The sequence below is a fragment of the Eleginops maclovinus genome, chromosome 4 (assembly GCF_036324505.1).
Source record: "Eleginops maclovinus isolate JMC-PN-2008 ecotype Puerto Natales chromosome 4, JC_Emac_rtc_rv5, whole genome shotgun sequence".
Taxonomy (NCBI): domain Eukaryota; kingdom Metazoa; phylum Chordata; class Actinopteri; order Perciformes; family Eleginopidae; genus Eleginops; species Eleginops maclovinus.
Genome location: NC_086352.1, coordinates 6528272 through 6543134, shown reverse-complemented (window position 1 = coordinate 6543134; position 14863 = coordinate 6528272). Strand labels below are relative to the sequence as shown.

The 14863-nt window shown below is 42.2% G+C and overlaps 1 protein-coding gene across 1 annotated transcript in view; it reads left to right on the top strand.

The window, feature by feature from the left end:
• Positions 1–14863, top strand: part of ntrk3b (neurotrophic tyrosine kinase, receptor, type 3b) — a 221978-nt gene that overhangs the window by 184643 nt on the left and 22472 nt on the right. The window contains 2 exon segments of the mRNA XM_063880534.1: positions 4872–5002; positions 8883–9055. Of these exon segments, the coding sequence (XP_063736604.1) occupies positions 4872–5002; positions 8883–9055 (304 nt within the window).

Sequence of the window (14863 nt, the reverse complement as noted above, 5' to 3'; positions counted from 1 at the left end):
AGCTGCAGGAACAGATTCACGATGCAGAACTGCAGGAACAGATTCACGATGCAGAGCTGCAGGAACAGATTCACGATGCAGAACTGCAGGAACAGATTCACGATGCAGAGCTGCAGGAACAGATTCACGATGCAGAACTGCAGGAACAGATTCACGATGCAGAGCTGCAGGAACAGATTCACGATGCAGAACTGCAGGAACAGATTCACGATGCAGAGCTGCAGGAACAGATTCACGATGCAGAGCTGCAGGAACAGATTCACGATGCAGAGCTGCAGGAACAGATTCACGATGCAGAACTGCAGGAACAGATTCAGGATGCAGAGCTGCAGGAACAGATTCACGATGCAGAACTGCAGGCTCACAAAACAGAGCTGCAGGCTCAGACAAAAGAAAAGAGAAACACACGAGTGCGCTCAGGCCAAAGCACCAGAAGGTAACTTTCTCTGTCGGTCTGCTGTGCTGGTTGAACCCCGAGAAGTTAAGAGAGTCGTGGCAGAGTGTTGAAGATCTGCAGCCTCTGTCCTCTGTGGAATCGCCGGCTTTTAGAAAGCTTGTCAGCCAAATCCCCGTTAACACACCAATGAGAACGTGAGCTAACGCTGCCTTAGAGACTCGATCATATCCAGCAGGTCACAGGGCCGTGCAGAGGCTCCACTGACATGTTGTTAATGACACGCAGAGGCGTCATGGTACCGGTATCGTATATTATTCAGCCCACTTAAACGGAGCAGGAGTTTAATTTCAGCATACTGCCATAGATAGCTTTAATTAATGAGCTGCAGTAAAGTACATGTTAGCATTTAAAGCCAAACTTTAGAGGTTATTCTGGTGAAAGTAACTCAGAGTAACGCAAAAGTAGTGTAACTTATTACTTTCAAAAGACAGTAATAAGTATCATGTACTGTATTACATTTTGGAAGTAACTTGCCCATCACTGCAAATAAGTAGCCGCATTTTTCTACCTCTGCTATTTCAAGGAGTTCATCTACCACCAGTACGATGTTTACTGTGCAACGCAACAACAGGAAGGCGTTGGGAGAAGCTAAAGCAGCTACGATCGGCCTCAGTTTCAGGGTGCCTCTCCCTGATGTCTGCTGACGACAGCAGATGCAACAGCTCCTCAACTCTCGCCGCAGGCACTTCAGTTATTCCTCAGTAGGCTTTAAGTAGTCTTGTGTACTCAGTGACATATTGTATATAATACATATAGGCTACAACCAACACACAGAGAGTGGATAAAGATCTTGAAAGTGTACTTATCTACCAAGGACATATTGGACTGGGTGACATACTTGGCAACTGACGGCAAGATGATATAGGGAATGGAAAAAAGTATGCACTGAGCCTCAGCAGCGTCGTAATCTACACGTCTATATTAAACGCCTGCTCCTACAGCTAAGGAAATACACTTCTTGTGTGCATGATTTCATTTTTCCAAGGGCAGTCGATTGCATGTTATTATTGAGTACACAATACAAATGCAGAAGTGAGCCTTGGATTGGTAATGTCACAGTCAAACCCGACAATCAAACTAAAAGAAGCATAAATTAAGTATAAATTCAGACCTCAACCACCTCGCTCCCCCCCCCCCACCTCTCTGACCTCATCAAACGACACGTCCCCGACCCGTAGCCTCAGGTCTGCTGTAACCTACGGCAGCCAATCAGAACCAAGCTCTGGATGTGGGGTGATAGGGTCCCTCCCCAGTCACCTCCCATCTGCCAACACCCTATCTTCTTTCAAAACTCACCTTTTCAGCCTTACCTTCAACTCCTAATCCTCCGACCCCTCGCCCCTAGCTTAGCATCTTTTTATTGTTGTTATTGCTTTTAACGTGCTGTGACAACCAGCCCAAACTCTATGTAAATAACACGTATTGTCATTGTTAACTATCTTAAATTATGGTTTTTTCTCATGGTGACCCATTTATGCAGTGGATCCTGGTACACCTGTGCAGAAAATGTCACGCTTTGATGTATTTAATCGAAAATGTGTCCACAAGCTCGTCATAATCAGACCCGGGGCGTAAAAACATAATAAAGTGAGTTTTCTAAATTGGTTGCATTGCCCTTTCTGCATTGAGTAATTATTGTTAAACAAATACTGGACACTGATTGCCCGCAATGTAATTTAATTCCACAGTAAATCACATTTCTAACTCACGATTTAATTGAATATTCAACATGTTTGTTTTGGCTCTTCACCTACAGATCTGCTTCGTGTTGCCGGGCATTAAACATGCTTGTTAATTTCATGCATATTTTAAAGCAGCTTCTGTCTGGCGTCTAACCTCGTGGTGTTCTGCAGTTCCGTCGCGCCTCCCATATTTATCTCGATGTTTTGTTTGGAAGCCGTGTTTAAATATAGAATATGTGTACACACTTTGATAGAAGCAGTGTTACTCTCAAGGCAAACCCTACAAGCTGTCATGGTTTATTCAGCAGTTTGGTTTAGGAGCCAACAACTCCTACACTTTCACAAGTCTTTCACACTGAGCCTTGCAGGTATCAGGGGCCAAACTCTTACCCCTGATATTTACCACCTCCACCTACTTTCTGTCTTATCATTCCTCCTCTGTTTATGCCTTTTTTTACTCGCCGTGCCTCTTACTTTTATGAGCGTAGTGCATTTGCAAGATTTGTGTTCGGCTAATCCGTAGCAATATTAGCTTCATTGCTGTAACAACACAAGTGGAAACGTGTTACAGCGGCCTAAACCAGTAAAGATTAGGAAGTACTTGCTGTAGTTTAAGAAACAATACAACGATAAAAAACACAACTGTGCCAAAACACATGCAAAGGAGTATCGTCACCAACTGGATGAAACATGACATGTTCTTTTACATTACAAAGCTTTTAGCTGACACTGTTATCCCAAGTGACTTACAGTAAACCCTAAAGATTCCAACTAAGCACAACAAGAACAGTGCTGACATAATTACTATGGACGAGCAGTATCCCAATAAGTGCTGGTGCATAAGTTAAACTCTTGGGTGTGAATGATATGTAGACTCTCCGCTGTCCTGATATCTCGTTGCACCGTTTGGGAGCCAGGATAGCGAAGGACACAACATAAACGAAACGCTGCAAGAAGCTCAAAACGAAATGGAAACTAGAGATGGATTTCATGATTCTTTTCGGGGATTCAGTTCGCGTCGGTCAGCTCGCCGAGAAGAATCGTTCGTTCAGTCGCGTTTCCGGTACAACGTCATTCAGCGGGGAATCATGGAATGCACGGCTCTCAGCTCCTCGTTCGCAAACGATCGTGGAAACAGTCAACACAGCAGCGTGGTTCAAGGCAAATACATAGCTGCAACTTCATGATTATGTGTGCTTTTAGACAACACACCAGTGGCTAATGTGTGTATCCACCTTGACCTTTATTGAAGGTAAACACTAACAGAGCAGACTACGGCTTGATCAGTGAATGTATTGTCTTACTTTTGTTTTTGTTCTCTCTCAGAGAGGGCTACTAAATAAAGAAATAACGACTCGATGTGCCGACAGACATGTTTCAAAGCTTGGCAGAAAGATTATATTGATGAAAAGGTTTCAAGTCCCCATTGAGCCCAGGCTAGCGCTACTGAGTAACTGACTGACTGAACGAGAACGACTAGAGAGGAATAAATGAGAAGCATTCCTCTCTCTCATTGGCTAAAACTCAACGAGGGCGTCCTAGACTCAACAGACAATAGCATACGATTGGCCCAGCGACTAGTCCGTGGGAGAACGAACGAAAAAACAAAGGAGAGGAAGGTGAATCGAGGAATCAGGTCAGTTCGTTCGTTTCAAAGAGTTTTTCGGTCGAACTGAGTCGTTGGCGAACGATCCACCTCTAATGGAAACCAGGGGAAGCTTAAGGCGATGCACACAGTGTTGCTGACGTTCAGGATTATAAAGCTGTCGGCGCAGTTAGCCTTTGTTTTGTCAGTATATTTGAAAGGATTTGGGATAGCTAGTTTAGCAAGTGAGCTTACAGCAGTTCTGCGATAAAGTCGGAAGGAGTCATGTGATCACATTGTTAAAAAAATAAACTTATGTAAGGTACGTTTCCAGAGACAGCTGTCCACCTTTATAACCCTGAAGGTCACCCAGCGCTCCGGTCCCAGCTGTGCGCGTCACTTTTTAGTGTCCCCTGGTTTCCTTTGTGCAGCGTATTGAATGTTGCTCCTGTTTCCCAAAATAAAAAGACTCCTTAAATAATCCTTTATAGTAACTAACTGGAATTAGAATAGAACAGAGACGTACAGAAGACTTCTTTTTCTCACCATGCTGAGCTCGACTTTTATTCGCCTGACATATTTATCAGAAGGAGACACTTTTTATAATTCTGTCCTCATTAGAAAATGTCCCCCTGTGTTGCTTCAATGCCGACCGTAAACCCGGCTCTGCAGGTCCGGTGTCATCCCGCAGTTTATTTGTGCTTTGGAGATTTAAAACCATTTGAACTCTAATGGTCCCAGTATTCTCTCATAAGAGGCTTCAAAGCTGAATAAATAAAAATGTGACTTTTTGATGGAATGAACTTTTTGCTGCATCACCCTGAAAGAATAATAAAGACATTCAAATATTAATGAGGTTCTTTTAATTCACCATTAGCGTACATCACCATGTGAACACATTTAATTGTGTACTGTATCTTTAGAAACGTTAATTCAAAATAGTAAATATGAAATGCTTCTCTTTTCTGGTTGCATTTAGTGATATCCCAGCATTTACAGATAATAATATTCATGTTTCTGTTCAAACATAGCATCATGTCTGCCTGTTTTCTCTACTTGTGTTCAATATCTTTGGAAAGGGTTTTAAAGAATGCTCTTTTTCTCCCTCCTGCCCCCTCTTCTCTCCCCCTGCCTGTCTGCGGTTTAGTGGTCCAGCATATAAAGCGCAGAGACATCATCCTGAAGAGGGAGTTGGGTGAGGGAGCGTTCGGGAAAGTCTTCTTGGCAGAGTGTTACAACCTCTGCCCCACCAAGGACAAGATGCTGGTGGCTGTCAAGGTAGGTTTTTCTCAGCGCGCTCGGGTTATGAACGGCAGGAGAAAAGGGAATTGTTTGACATTTTCCGACAACACACTTACTCACTTTCTATCGGAGAGAGAAAGATCCCTGCTGTAGGAAGACTGAAAACCAGCCTTTGCAGAATGGAACAAAAGAAGCAGTGTCCTTGTCATGGACAACAATCCCACAATGCAATGCGGCTCATTTTTATAGACTTTAAACGTTTAGTTGACTAGTTAGTCTTTTCACCCTCTGTCTGAAACCGGAGCCTGCAGAGTGTGCTCTGATTGGTTAGCTGGTCGACTCTGTTGTGATTGGTCAACCGCTTAAAGGTGTCCCACCCCTTAGCCTGCAATGTAATAAAAGAGCGAGTGTTACGTAGTGATGTCACTCTGTTCAGGAAGTAAACAAACAAGTCCAAGGGAGGCGTTTCAGGCGGGCGGGGGTGAGAGAAACTTCCTCTGGAGCAAATACTAGACACATTTGAGCCTTTGCAGACCATTAGCATGCACTAAAACAAAGTACAGGAAAGGGAAAATCCCAAAGGAGCAGAAAAGGGCCTCTTTAATGCAACTGAAGCAGCTACAGACTCATTGAATCTGCAGCTTATTGTGACGAGTGTTGGCACACGTTAAATAGATATTGCTTTGTGACTCCTTTGAGTGTTTTTATGACGCTACAACAAAGAATATACCCCAAAAAGGATAATCGTGCCTATCACTTGCTTGTCTCAGCATTCAAGGATGAACCAGCCTCCTCTACAGTGTCCTGTTTGTGCAGTTTCCTCCGAACGTGTTGCTGAAAGAAGCTCTCTGAATACACGTTAAGGTCAACAGAAGGAAAACTCACGGCAGTGCTTGGCCTCGATTTATTGAAGTGGAGCACTTGAAGGTATTGTTTTGGAGGGATGCCCAGACACAAGACACATTTCCTTAGGAGTGCGGTTTGATTTGGTAATAGGATTTTATTGCCATTTTACCGACTGTGCCGTACATCTCAACCTTCCACAGCACATGTGAGTAAATGCATTCCCATCCCAGGGTGTGTGCATGTGTAATAATGTCAGGACTCCAGGAGATCAAGAGAGGCGGCTCGCTGTGTATTCTCCAAGTGTCAAGAGTCTTTTTTTCCCTCCAATAGCGGCTGCAGTAAGCCATGTTATTTGATTTTTCCTTCGTCTCTGATACCGTCACCTTCAGCTGACATCCCATCAAGATTTGATTTTCTTATGAATACTCCACTTCACAGGAGTTCAAGGCAGTCCTTTCTTGATCCATCTACCAATCAGATCAATTCTGTTGTGTAAAGTTGTTCCATCGTGCTCTCTAAAAGCCATGCACTGGATTATTAGGTGGATAAAATGCACAGCCACGTACCGTATGCCGTATTGCTAAACAACACAGACGACACTCTTCAATCACAACAGAGTTTCATGGCTTTGTTGATGAACATAAGTAACGGTGTGGACTCAATGCCACGTTTACCCTGGACTATCAGGTGAACCCCATAATCACACTGTCTTTCCTTTCCTTTTCCCATGGAGTCCATCTGTTGAGGATAAAGGACTGCTGGCAGTGACAAAAGGCAACAGATGATTAGGAATACAGAAATTGTTCCAGACAACAGGACTATGACTGCAGCTGAAAAGCCTTTTCTCTCGAACATGGTATCTAAGTGGCAGCCATGATAAGAGCTGTAGAAATTCCCTAAGTGCTAAGTTAAGGGACTTCAATGCTTCCTTTCTTATCTCTCTTAGCATAGTGTACACTGGACCCGCCTTATTGAAAAGACAGGAGATAATGCTGACCCGCCATTCATCAACGTTTAAAGCGACTCACCATTCAACCGTCAATAGAATCCACGTCTATTTTTCACACATTCAATTCAATTGAGGATCCTTTTCAAGAGGTTTGGAAAGAAATGCTTTATTGAATTCAACAGCATTGAATTTATCACTCAAAAAAGTCCCGTAGAAAACAGAAATCCTCCATCCATTGAGGTCTGTGCAGTAGAAGTACTCAGGTCTTGTACTTCAGTAAAGTAGAAGTACTCAGGTCTTGTACTTGAGTAAAGTAGAAGTACTCAGATCTTCTACTTGAGTAAAGTAGAAGTACTCAGATCTTGTACTTGAGTAAAGTAGAAGTACTCAGGTCTTGTACTTGAGTAAAGTAGAAGTACTCAGATCTTCTCCTTGAGTAAAGTAGAAGTACTCAGATCTTGTACTTGAGTAAAGTAGAAGTACTCAGATCTTGTACTTGAGTAAAGTAGAAGTACTCAGGTCTTGTACTTGAGTAAAGTAGAAGTACTCAGATCTTGTACTTGAGTAAAGTAGAAGTACTCAGATCTTGTACTTGAGTAAAGTAGAAGTACTCAGATATTGTACTTGAGTAAAAGTAGAAGTACTCAGATCTTGTTCTTGAGTAAAGTAGAAGTACTCAGGTCTTGTACTTGAGTAAAGTAGAAGTACTCAGATCTTGTACTTGAGTAAAGTAGAAGTACTCAGATATTGTACTTGAGTAAAGTAGAAGTACTCAGATCTTGTACTTGAGTAAAGTAGAAGTACTCAGATATTGTACTTGAGTAAAGTAGAAGTACTCAGATCTTGTACTTGAGTAAAGTAGAAGTACTCAGGTCTTGTACTTGAGTAAAGTAGAAGTACTCAGATCTTGTACTTGAGTAAAGTAGAAGTACTCAGATCTTGTACTTGAGTAAAGTAGAAGTACCAGAGTGTAGGAATACTCTGTCTCAGTAAAAGTATTCTAAATGTTCCTCCAGTGAAAGTAGAAAGTACTCTCCTCTAAATGTACTTAAAGTAGCGACAGTAAAAGTAGTCATTGTCTGATTGGTCCATTTCAGAATAATATCTCTGATATGTTTTATAATGGTTGATCATTAAAGTGTTCTCAGAGCTGGTAAAGGTGCAGCTAGTTTGAATGGCTTTGTATACTGCAGGGTAGCTGCTGGATTTACTGCAGGTGAACTACAGTCTGATTTAAGGGAGATTATATTTACCATCATTAATCCTAATCTGCCTAGCAACTAAAGGGATTAAATACATGTAGTGGAATAAAAGTACACATAAGCAAAACATGGAAAAACTCAAGTACCTGAAAATTGTACTTAAGTACAGTTATTGAGGTAATGTACTTAGTCGTGCTGATCTTTATGAGGTAAAGTTTAGTGTGTTAAAGAGGATTGGTAGGTCATGAGTTGAGTGAAATGCCAACAGCATGGTGCTGGTAGAAGACACTTTGTTGGTAGGACTCGTCCCCTCAGAAGCATGAATGTACATATTTGGTAACACAGTCCATGTAAAGTCTGGAAAGTGGTGGACTTACCAAACTACAGTGATGTCAAGACTATAGAGCTACTCCTCTCGCACGGCCATAAATTCAAGGACAAATTGGGTGAACTGAATGGATGATTAAAACAGAGGAGCTGTAATTGGATTATAGAGTGCAACTGACATTGCAGTAAAACTTAGGGGCCAGACACCGGATGTGCCCAAAGAAGAAGCTTTCAGGAAGAAAAGGCGGAAACAAAGACTTGGTTTTTCTATGCTCTCAAAGTTTGGGTTCTCTTTGGAACAGATTAGAAATGATATGGTGCGTTCCAGTGTCCATTGGCAATTTGTACGGTGAAAAATGTCAAGGAAGCTGCCCTAAAATAGCCGTCAAATCTTGTTTTGCTTCAAGAATGAACAGCCAACATACCGTATTACAATTTAACTGATCAGGAATTATATGTAGTTTTATACCTGGCTTCAATAAACAATTGAAGGCCGTAATGGATATATTGCATTCTGCAGACTTGTCCCAAACAGCCATTGTTATGTTGTCCTTTTTGAAGGCCCATAGCTGACTTATATTCTTCCTTTCAGACACTGAAGGATCCCAACCTGTCGGCGAGAAAGGACTTCCAGAGGGAGGCGGAGCTGCTGACCAACCTGCAGCACGACCACATCGTTAAGTTCTACGGAGTGTGTGTAGACGGAGACCCTCTCATCATGGTGTTCGAGTACATGAAGCACGGAGACCTCAACAAATTCCTCAGGTCGGTTCTCACTGAAGGTTGAGTCAGGTTTAACCTTAATGTACAGAGCTGCTGCCGCCTGAGCAAGCTGGAGCTTAATCATAAGAACAGACAGGAAGACGTAAAGAAGGTGGAAGCATAATGCAGTGCAGGTGTGTGTGTGTGTGTGTGTGTGTGTGTGTGTGTGTGTGTGTGTGTGTGTGTGTGTGTGTGTGTGTGTGTGTGTGTGTGTGTGTGTGTGTGTGTGTATGTGTATGTGTGTGTGTGTGTGTATGTGTTACTTTAGCTCGAAGCCTTTTCACTCTTTTGACTTTCAATATCCACCAATTTATTGACCGTAATTCAAAGTTAAACTGGATATTTTTTAGCTTTGGAAAGGAGATTGCGCTGCAGAACGGTTTCACATCAAACATGCCATCTTTAGGAGTTACCTTGTTCAGATTGAGTCCTCTAACTCCAAATTAGCAAAGATTTGGATAGATTATTTCACCCCTTAGTCACCAAAGATGAAATTGGACCAGTTTTTCAAATGCCACATTTCTTCGAACCATCCTGGAACTAAAACATATATTTTAGAAATCAACAATAAATAAACCAATTTGTTTTAAGAAACATGTTCCTCATATATAAGTTTACTTAGCTATACTCATTGCGTTTCCCAAGCTTTAGAACATGCCCACTTAGGAACCAGGAAGACATTTCTTTAGTTGAAGAACTTTGATAAGAACTTCAGAAAGGGTCAAAGAAAAGGTTTTGTCACATTGCTGCAGCCATGGATCTTCACAGCTCTGCAGGTTAGCAGACACTGAGTGCTTTTGTTCCGTTCTGTTCCGTAATGTCAGACCGTACCGAGGGAAGTGACCTCTGATAAGCTCCAACAAAAGCGACACGACGCCCGTACAGCGAGCGCTTTGGTATCGGGAAGTGAAAGTCGGTGTTCACAGGAGGAGTCTGGGATAGAAGTGTGTTTTATCAAGAGCGTTGACAGCAGCTGTGCAAATGTGTGTGTGTGTGTGTGTGTGTGTGTGTGTGTGTGTGTGTGTGTGTGTGGTTTATCTTGTTTTTGAAGTTTGAGCAAGTTGAAAAGATGACGTGTTACTATTGAGCTCCAGTGTGTGTGTGTGTGTGAGGATTCAAGAGCGTGTGAAGACTTTCTGTTGGGAAATCATTCCTGAAATGAAAGGCAATGTCGCGAATGATGAAATTCTTTCATGCAAGGTGCAAGACGTGGCTGATTTTCGGTCTATTGGTCCTGTTGGTCACATTTAACAAATGATATGTGCGGGGAATCAGTGGGAATGGAAAAGAGGATCTGATGGGTCCAGAATAACCTTCACATACAGTGGGGCAAAAAAGTATTTAGTCAGCCACCAATTGTGCAAGTTCTCCCATTTAAAAAGATGAGAGAGGCCTGTAATTTTCATCATAGGTATACCTCAACTATGAGAGACAAAATGAGGAAAAAAAAATCCAGGAAATCACATTGTAGGATTTTTAAGGAATTAATTGTAAATTCCTCGGTAAAATAAGTATTTGGTCACCTACAAACAAGCAAGATTTCTGGCTCTCACAGACCTGTAACTTCTTCTTTAAGAGGCTCCTCTGTCCTCCACTCGTTACCTGTATTAATGGCACCTTTTTGAACTCGTTATCAGTATAAAAGACACCTGTCCACAACCTCAAACAGTCATACTCCAAACTCCACTATGGCCAAGACCAAAGAGCTGTCAAAGGAGACCAGAGACAAAATTGTAGACCTGCACCAGGCTGGGAAAACTGAATCTGCAATAGGTAAGCAGCTTGGTGTGAAGAAATCAACTGTGGGAGCAATTATTAGAAAATGGAAGACATACAAGACCACTGCTAATCTCCCTCGATCTGGGGCTCCACGCAAGATCTCACCCCGTGGGGTCAAAATGATCACAAGAACGGTGAGCAAAAATCCCAGAACCACACGGGGGGACCTAGTGAATGACCTGCAGAGAGCTGGGACCAAAGTAACAGAGGCTACCATCAGTAACACACTACGCCGCCAGGGACTTACATCCTGCAGTTCCAGACGTGTCCCCCTGCTTAAGCCAGTACATGTCCAGGCCCGTCTGAAGTTTGCTAGAGGGCATTTGGATGATCCAGAAGAGGATTGGGAGAATGTCATATGGTCAGATGAAACCAAAATAGAACTTTTTGGTAAAAACTCAACTCGTCGTGTTTGGAGGAGAAAGAATGCAGAGTTGCCTCCAAAGAACACCATACCTACTGTGAAGCATGGGGGTGGAAACATCATGCTTTGGGGCTGTTTTTCTGCAAAGGGACCAGGACGACTGATCCGTGTAAAGGAAAGAATGAATGGGGCCATGTATCGTGAGATTTTGAGTGAAAACCTCCTTCCATCAGCAAGGGCACTGAAGATGAAGCGTGGCTGGGTCTTTCAGCATGACAATGATCCCAAACACACCGCCAGGGCAACGAAGGAGTGGCTTCGTAAGAAGCATTTCAAGGTCCTGGAGTGGCCTAGCAGTCTCCAGATCTCAACCCCATAGAAAATCTTTGGAGGGAGTTGAAAGTCCGTGTTGCCCAGCGACAGCCCCAAAACATCACTGCTTTAGAGGAGATCTGCATGGAGGAATGGGCCAAAATACCAGCAACAGTGTGTGAAAACCTTGTGAAGACTTACAGAAAACGTTTGACCTCTGTCGTTGCCAACAAAGGGTATATAACAAAGTATTGAGATGAACTTTTGTTATTGACCAAATACTTATTTTCCACAATCATTTGAAAATAAATTCATTAAAAATCCTACAATGTGATTTCCTGGATTTTTTTTTCTCATTCTGTCTCTCATAGTTGAGGTATACCTATGATGAAAATTACAGGCCTCTCTCATCTTTTTAAATGGGAGAACTTGCACAATTGGTGGCTGACTAAATACTTTTTTGCCCCACTGTAAATGGAGGATGACCTGCAGAGCCACTACTGGATATGCAACCTAAGGAAGAGTGCTGCTAGGGTTGGGAGGGTTCCTTTATGTGGGTCGGAATAAATGGCTGTATTAAAGCCAGAACAAATGAACCAAAGAAAGTGAAAACCATTAAGCAGATTCAGGCAGTAGGCGTATAGATTCACACTTCAAGTATGAGCCTACAGAACAGAACAGCTGACAGAGGAGAGAGGCATCTGATTCACTCAGAATTTTGAAAAAGTATTTAGAATTATGAAAAAAGTGAGGATATTGTTTTTTAAAAAATGGCGGGAATTAAAACAAGTCAGAATTTTGAGGAAAAAGTCGGAATTTTGAGGAAAATAATCTGATTTTTAGGAATGAGGGAAATTGACAATTTTGAAAAAATAGTCAGAAATTCAAAAAAGTCGAAATATCGAGAAAAAAATCTGAAGTTTGAAACAAAATCAAAAGGGAAAAAAATCAGGAGACAAGAAGTGTGAATTGTTTAAAGGTGATTTGGGCCACATGAAGAAGGACTTACGATCTGATAAAGCAGATTCAGGCAGTAGGCGGACAGATCCACACTTCAAGTGTTAGCCTACAGAACAGGACAGCTGACAGAGGAGAGAGGCATCTGATTATTTAACAACTGTAAGGGAATACAGTTTCCTTTTTCCTGTATCTTCATCACCGTTACGTGTTATCTGTTACTTTCCAAGCCTGCTGAGCCGGATCACACACATGCTAAAAGTCAAGAACAGTGAGTCGCTGCAGAAACCAGAGATAAACAGAGAGACAGCCTGAGAGAGATTTTCCCTGCATGGCTCCTCGTCTGTATTCGAGAAGTGACGAGTAGGTGAGAGCAGCAGGAGCTTCTCCCAGGAAATGAGTTCTCGATGAGAGCTTTGCACCCATAGTCAACTTCTTCTGGCAATTATGTGACTAAAAGTACCCTCTGTAAGCCTGAGTTGAAGTTAGGAATACATAAGGCATGTAAAACAGCCCTGAAATAAATGAAAACATTGCCATGAAAACCTCTAACAGCCTCTCTTTGTAATGCTAACTCTCCATAGCTTTACAAATGCAACAGAATAAAGGTTTATTATCACTTTGAAATAGGCTTTGGGGGATTTAAGAAAGGGTGAGAGAGGTCACAGTCTGACATGTGGTAAAGGTTCTCCCATTCAGGATTTAAAAGTGGGAGTAAAGCTTTCAGAGAATGTAGTAACACTAGAATCTGTTCACAAATGGACCGTTTAATTCATGAGTAATACGATGCATCACCAAGGGGCCCGATTATGTTCATGTTCAGGTGTGTATCAGTATGTAGCGTCTCTACTTTAAAGAGTCCTCTCCTGCTGATGTTCAGGTGTATATCAGTATGTAGTGTCTCTACTTTAAAGAGTCCTCTCCTGCTGATGTTCAGGTGTATATCAGTGTGTAGTGTCTCTACTTTAAAGAGTCCTCTCCTGCTGATGTTCAGGTGTATATCAGTGTGTAGAGTCTCTACTTTAAAGAGTCCTCTCCTGCTGATGTTCAGGTGTATATCAGTATGTAGTGTCTCTACTTTAAAGAGTCCTCTCCTGCTGATGTTCAGGTGTATATCAGTATGTAGTGTCTCTACTTTAAAGAGTCCTCTCCTGCTGATGTTCAGGTGTATATCAGTATGTAGTGTCTCTGCTTTAAAGAGTCCTCTCCTGCTGATGTTCAGGTGTATATCAGTATGTAGAGTCTCTACTTTAAAGAGTCCTCTCCTGCTGATGTTCAGGTGTATATCAGTATGTAGAGTCTCTACTTTAAAGAGTCCTCTCCTGCTGATGTTCAGGTGTATATCAGTATGTAGTGTCTCTACTTTAAAGAGTCCTCTCCTGCTGATGTTCAGGTGTATATCAGTATGTAGTGTCTCTACTTTAAAGAGTCCTCTCCTGCTGATGTTCAGGTGTATATCAGTATGTAGAGTCTCTACTTTAAAGAGTCCTCTCCTGCTGATGTTCAGGTGTATATCAGTGTGTAGAGTCTCTACTTTAAAGAGTCCTCTCCTGCTGATGATCAGGTGTATATCAGTATGTAGTGTCTCTACTTTAAAGAGTCCTCTCCTGCTGATGTTCAGGTGTATATCAGTATGTAGTGTCTCTACTTTAAAGAGTCCTCTCCTGCTGATGTTCAGGTGTATATCAGTATGTAGTGTCTCTACTTTAAAGAGTCCTCTCCTGCTGATGTTCAGGTGTATATCAGTATGTAGTGTCTCTGCTTTAAAGAGTCCTCTCCTGCTGATGTTCAGGTGTATATCAGTATGTAGTGTCTCTACTTTAAAGAGTCCTCTCCTGCTGATGTTCAGGTGTATATCAGTATGTAGCGTCTCTACTTTAAAGAGTCCTCTCCTGCTGATGTTCAGGTGTATATCAGTATGTAGTGTCTCTACTTTAAAGAGTCCTCTCCTGCTGATGTTCAGGTGTATATCAGTATGTAGTGTCTCTACTTTAAAGAGTCCTCTCCTGCTGATGTTCAGGTGTATATCAGTATGTAGTGTCTCTACTTTAAAGAGTCCTCTCCTGCTGATGTTCAGGTGTATATCAGTATGTAGTGTCTCTTTATGTTTCTCATACTGTCTGTGCTGCAGCTCCTCTTTTCACCCTCTGTCTGAAACCAGAGCCCAGTCTGCTCTGATTGGTTAGCTGGCGGCTCTGTTGTGATGGATCGACCGCTAAGAGATGTCGATAGCCAATAGAAGTGCAAGTGTAACACAGTGATGTCACTATATGTTAGTAAATAAAGGATTTCAAAGGAGGCGTTTCAGGGAGGGATGCCCTCTCCCACGTTTCTCTTTGATGCTAATGTGTCTAAAACGGCACAGCTTTCCAAGTGGAGTTCTAAAGTTCTGCACATAT